The 6,000-nt window shown below is 41.9% G+C and overlaps 2 protein-coding genes across 2 annotated transcripts; both read left to right on the top strand.

The window, feature by feature from the left end:
* The first annotated feature begins 1,863 nt into the window (after positions 1-1,863).
* Positions 1,864-3,426, top strand: LOC113432318 (histone H1.01-like). The gene has a single exon (XM_026694491.2). It carries the CDS (start codon positions 1,913-1,915, stop codon positions 2,558-2,560), a length of 648 nt encoding a protein of 215 aa, XP_026550276.1. The 5' UTR covers positions 1,864-1,912; the 3' UTR covers positions 2,561-3,426.
* Positions 3,427-3,528: 102 nt separating this feature from the next.
* LOC113432330 (histone H3) lies at positions 3,529-6,000 on the top strand. Its single transcript, XM_087968182.1, has one exon. The coding sequence runs from the start codon at positions 4,298-4,300 to the stop codon at positions 4,706-4,708; it is 411 nt and encodes a 136-aa protein (XP_087824308.1). The 5' UTR covers positions 3,529-4,297; the 3' UTR covers positions 4,709-6,000.

Consider the following 6,000-nt stretch of genomic DNA (forward strand, 5'->3'; position numbering starts at 1 on the left):
TGCGACTTTCCGGAGCATCTCTGGCAAACCGAGACCTTCAGGATTTCGTGATTGTCGCTCTTTAGCAAAATGCTATTGTTGCTGCAGTTACATTTTCTACGGAGGGGGGGGGGAGGAGAGGAAGCGTACATATGTTTGTACGTAAGGAAAGAGACTTTTTAAAATCCTGCCTGTATTATTACAAATATTTCAAGGGAGGAACACAATACTCCCTCCTCCTGTTTTCCTCACAACAACCCTGTGAGGCAGTTTGGCTAAGGGAAACACCCAGCCAGATTTCATGGCTAAAGGAGAAGAACTCACTTCAGAGCGCTTCATCATCTGAAAATGCATAAAATAGGCATACAAATCTTAGTTTAAAGCCTCCTACCTAAATATCAACACTTTACATTTCTCTGAGTTTTCACAGAGTTGATTTGTTGGTTGTTTTCACTAAATGTTTTTCAGGAAAGCTAGTGGTACATGTAGCCCCAAATGAAGTATTCTAGTAGCAGTTTTAGTAATATAAACTTGCCTTGGATTCTCTATAAAAGTTCATTATCCTTGTACAAGTATTTGAGTATAAATTCCATTGACTCCTAAATTTATTTCATTCCTGACATGTCCAGCATTTGTAGTTTCATATACCCATTGCTTCTAAAGGTATGTCTAAAGCACCTAGATTTTCTTCATCCCTGTGTACGCTGTAAATTTACAGGTAAATGAATCACGACTTGAGACTTTCATCCAAATAACTATATAGGATGTAGTTTGAAAGGCTATTTGTACTCAAATGTAACAAAGGAAATATGATGATGCTCAGTAATCAGAACATTGCTGAGGATTTAATGCCAAACCAATTAAAAAAATAAATTCCTTTGACAGCAAAGTGGTTTCCATGCTGACTGCACTTATTTAGACTGAGGCATAAATCAGAATTTTTAATAAAATATTTGTTCCATAAAACTTTTCTACAATGAAAAATGTGAAATTCTATCTAAACTGTAATCTCTATTTTTTTAGGTGTAAATCCCATTGAATTCAGCAGAATGTAGCTCTCTTATATAGAAATGTGTCTGGTCATTTTGTTCCTTATGTTTGGGTGAAATCTCAACAGGAAAATCCTTTAATTTTTTTAATTATTCAATCCCCAACCAGGAATATTAGTGTTAATCTTCCAAAACTGAGTTGTAAAAGGTCTCACTTAAAACGGTTGATTTTTAGGTTGCCTTTTTGCATTCAATATAGGGTGAAGTTTGTAAATATGAGAAAAAGGTATTGTACCATATATATTAGCATATGAAATTTTAATTTTGCCCATATTGTTATATTATCTGACAGTTTTTCTTTGAAGATAGTGACTTGCTTAGGGCTTGCTTGCTTAGCAATGGTGAGTGTACTTCGTAGAAGTCTGTGTTACCTCAGTTTACTTGAACTTGATTTGTAGTGAGGCTGTTATGCTAAAACCCACATATTGTGCCTCACCTCAGAGATTACTATCTAAAGAAGTGGTCTGCATAGTTTTCCCGAACATTTAAAAAAATGCATTGTTTTAATTTACAAAGAAAAACAAAACTTCCACTCTGTCCAGGTCTTCCCAGATCCTGCATTCGGTGGTTAAGTGCCCTTTTAAAAAGTATATGTTGCGTTCTGCTTTTTGAAAAATTAAAGGAATAAAAAGTACACTTTCCTCTTTTTCCCATTCTAAGATTTCGTTATTTAGTGGCATAAATTCTGTAAAATTTGCAATTTATTAACTCTAAAGAAACACAAACTGAGCGGTCGGAAGAGTCCCTTCAGCCTTGCAACAGGGCGGGTTCTGGAGCGGACCAATCACAAAGCAGCTCAGCTCTATAAATAAACAGCGGCTGACCTACTTGAGCTCACTTTTTGTGTTTGGAGGTTTTTTTTTTAGTTGGTTCTCTCAGCGATCATGTCTGAAACGGCGCCTGCTGTTGCTGTTACGGCTGCGGCGCCAGCTGTAGCTTCGAAAGCTCCTGCTAAGAAGGCGAAGAAAGCGGGAGCGGCGAAAGCGCGCAAGGCGTCGGGTCCCAGCGTCACCGAGCTGATCACTAAGGCGGTGGCCGCTTCCAAGGAGCGCAAAGGGGTGTCTCTGGCTGCTCTGAAGAAAGCTTTGGCCGCTGGGGGCTACGATGTGGAGAAGAACAACAGCCGCATCAAACTGGGTTTGAAGAGCCTGGTAAGCAAAGGCACCTTGGTGCATACGAAGGGAATCGGTGCTTCTGGCTCCTTCAAACTCGGCAAGAAATCGGGCGAAGGGAAAGAGAAAGCGCCCAAAAAGAAAGCAGCTAAGCCTAAAAAGCCGGTTGCTAAGAAACCCGCGAGTGCCATCAAGAAGCCCAAAAAAGCGGCAGCGGCGGCCAAGAAGAGTCCGAAGAAACCCAAAAAGCCCGCGGCGGCTAAGAAGGCCACCAAGAGCCCCAAAAAGGCTAAACCGGTCAAGCCTAAGAAAGTCGCCAAAAGTCCGGCTAAAGCGAAGGCTGTGAAGCCGAAGACGGCCAAGCCCAAGACCAAGCCTAAAGCGGCCAAAGCGAAGAAGGCGGCGCCCAAGAAGAAGTAAATCCAGAGTTGGCCCGTGGTTGCTTCTCTAAAAACCCAAAGGCTCTTTTAAGAGCCACCCACAGAATCTAAAAGAGAGCTGTTGTCCGCTCAGTAAAACGCTGACCGGATGCTTTTAATACCCTGAAACAATGAAATGTGGCTTGCGTGGAATCTTGTACACTAGGGCATCATTCTGCACCGTTTAGGGATGTAATTGAGCTTTAAGCCAACTACACTTAAGAACGGAGATCCATACACAGCAGACTAATCATTGCTTATGAAAAGTGGGGAGGGAGCGGGCGTAGCGGGTTTCCACTCGTATCTGGTTAGTAAGCAACTGGGCAACAAATGTCACTGTTAAGTGGGCACTTTATATTAAGGGCTTTCACTTGCTAAAGGAAGTTCTCCCACTTTTCAGTAGTTCATTAAACGAGCATTTATATCGAAAGTGTAGGTCCTATGAAATATATTGTTACCGATATTGCAACATTGTTACCGATATTGCAACCGATATCGCAAACCCTAAAAGCTTAAATGGACTGTCAATAAATATGAATCATGCCTAATTTAAAAAGAAAAGATGCTTGTTTCCCCGACTGGGAAACCGAATGGACGGTGCGTAACTTTAAAAGAGCTTGTGAATGAAGATTTCGTTCGCTCAGGTTGAATTACAGGTCTTTTTCTTCCCTATCAAAGGGTTTTGTGATGCGCTTGTGATAGGCTCACACTAAGACGTCATCTGAACAGCCAATAGCCACTCGATGTCAAGTAATCCAATCGGTCGTAACTCTTTGCTCTGTTATCCAATAGAAAACGACAACCAGAACCCTTTTATTTGCATGCAAGTTAGTATAAAATAAAACCGCACTTACTGGTTTATTATTGAGACATTTGTTGTTGGGTGTATTCGCTACGTATCTCTCCCTGCCCCTTCTTTCCCCGATTACGGAGAATGGAAAAAGATTAATGATATTTTAAGATAGTTGCTGTATCAGCGTTTAGAACATTTCGAAAACATCACGACCTGTGAAAGCCACTCGTTTATTCCGATCAGTATTTAATTGCCCCTTCCAGAAATTCAAAGTAATAGTGTTTGCTGTTGTGTGGTTGTATCAGAGCACAGAGTTACTAAAAGTTTTCAAGAAGTCTCGGTTAAATGATTTCATACTAAGACTGCTACTCCTTAGAAGGGCCAAATAAATACATAAATGGCTATTTTAATATTGAACGGGAGATAGAACACTTAGGATGTAATAGTTTAATGTTATAATTGAAGCGAAACCACGTTCTCAACGGGTGCCCGTGCATAAGTGAAATTGGTACTCATTGAGTATAATTGAATATAACGTACTTTGTTCCAACAATAAAATATTTGAAAAAAAAACCCGCCAGTAATAATTTCCTAGTTCCTTAATTTTCAGTCAAGCTGCGAACGAACGGAAAAAACAGATTTTACCTTTCGGTTTTTAAAAAAAACAATAAAAGTCGGAGAAAGCATAGAATACTAATTTAAATTAAATACAAGTATTGAAGCAAAAAAGCTAAAATTGGCAGTCTCATCTTAAATTATGGCGCTCACTTTTAAATTATCCAATGAAGCTTTAGTTTCCTAGCTTCAGCCAATCAATGATTAGCTTTCTTCCAATGGAAAGAGGCTTTTTCTTAGCGGTAGCCAATCAAAAGTGGAAGGCGATGTATAAATGCTGTCCCGCGAAACTGTTTTCTTCAGTTCCTCTTTTTCCCTTTCTGCGAAGAGATGGCTCGGACGAAGCAGACGGCTCGGAAATCAACCGGCGGCAAAGCGCCGCGCAAGCAGCTGGCCACCAAGGCTGCCCGCAAGAGCGCCCCTGCTACGGGCGGCGTGAAGAAGCCTCACCGCTACCGCCCGGGCACCGTCGCCCTGCGAGAGATCCGCCGCTACCAGAAGTCCACCGAGCTGCTGATCCGCAAGCTGCCCTTCCAGCGGCTGGTGCGTGAGATCGCCCAGGACTTCAAGACCGACCTGCGCTTCCAGAGCTCGGCCGTGATGGCGTTGCAGGAGGCGAGCGAAGCGTACCTGGTGGGGCTGTTCGAGGACACGAATCTGTGCGCCATTCACGCCAAGCGGGTGACCATCATGCCGAAGGACATTCAGCTGGCGCGGCGCATCCGCGGGGAGAGAGCTTAAGTCGGGCGCCCCTCCGGTTCCTTCGGCCTTTTTCGAAACAAAAAACAAACCGCCATACCCAAAGGCTCTTTTAAGAGCCGCCACCCTCGTCTCGAAAGGAGCTGAAAGTCTCTAAGTGCTTTTTAAACTTAAAGCAGTCAGCCGTATAATATGCGTACTATTCTGATCTTTACTAAGGTAATTGATAGCTTAATGCGATGGTTAAAAGCATCGGGAGACGGCGAGTTCTGGTTAAGCACGACGGTAAGTGGGAGCCGTTGGGCCAACCGGCCTTGGGAAAATAGCCAAGGGCAAGCCGTTCATGAGAGTGTCAAGAAATTACTGAGACCATTGAGGTGCATGCGCACATGGTGGGGACTACGGTACTCTTCAAATGGCTCAACTATAGTAGGGTTGAGTTTGTAGAAGGCGCCGTTATAGGGTATCTTAGGTTTAATTCCGAGTGACAGCAACTACTTGGGGAGCGAATGTATTTAAAATAAAAACCGGATCTCTTTTAACTCCTTAAATTCTGAAAATATTCCTAGCAGGAATATGTTAAAATAAAAGCTCAACGTACCCGAGTTTGATATGCAGTAGACAAGTGTTTCATTTCCTGCTTAATTTCTTAATCTGCAGCAACAAATGGAAACTACTTTGCTGGATTACAAGTCATTGATTAATAAAATGAACTGAGAACGAGCCTTTTTTCTGAAATTCCTAATGGGCTTTGATTTTGAGAACTTTGTTATAGTCTCTGTCAAAGGAGAGAGAGAGTGTGTGTGTATGCAAGTGCCTATCAATGTTTCTTCCAGACAGCAATAGCACTTAGACTTTATATACCATTTCATGGTACCTTTACAGCTCTTAAGTGGTTTACAGAGTCAATATATTGCCCCCAACAATCTGGGTCCTCCATGTTCTGGAGTAAATTTATAAGATGACAATGCAAATCTGGGATCAAATTCTATAAAGGGCAGGTTATAACTGCCCACAAAGGTCTATATGAACTTACATGAGGACTCAAGTATGGCTGCAGCTTTTTGTTACATTCCTTGGAAAAATGCAAAGCTTCCCACATGGCTTTGTAATGAAGTCAATGTTCTGATTATCCTATGATATATGAACACCTGGTGTTTGTAGGTGTTTCCTATTTTGCTTCCTGACCAGAGGTCATTTGGATACTGTATCTCACTCTTGTAACAAGTCACCTACTCAATACAGCTCTAGTGCAGAATTATGAAGCTGCTTGCCATACATACTGGTTCATCTCATCTTTATTCATGTTCCAGGACACTGCTTGACATTAAAAA

The sequence above is a fragment of the Notechis scutatus genome, chromosome 6, assembly GCF_049901735.1.
Source record: "Notechis scutatus isolate UNSWTSFEM ecotype Mainland chromosome 6, rNotScu1.2, whole genome shotgun sequence".
In the NCBI taxonomy this organism is placed as follows: domain Eukaryota; kingdom Metazoa; phylum Chordata; class Lepidosauria; order Squamata; family Elapidae; genus Notechis; species Notechis scutatus.

Excerpts from the sequence above, each read along its gene's own strand:
- LOC113432330 (XM_087968182.1), top strand. The coding sequence starts at position 4,298 with ATGGCTCGGACGAAGCAGACGGCTCGGAAATCAACCGGCGGCAAAGCG.
- LOC113432318 (XM_026694491.2), top strand. The coding sequence starts at position 1,913 with ATGTCTGAAACGGCGCCTGCTGTTGCTGTTACGGCTGCGGCGCCAGCT.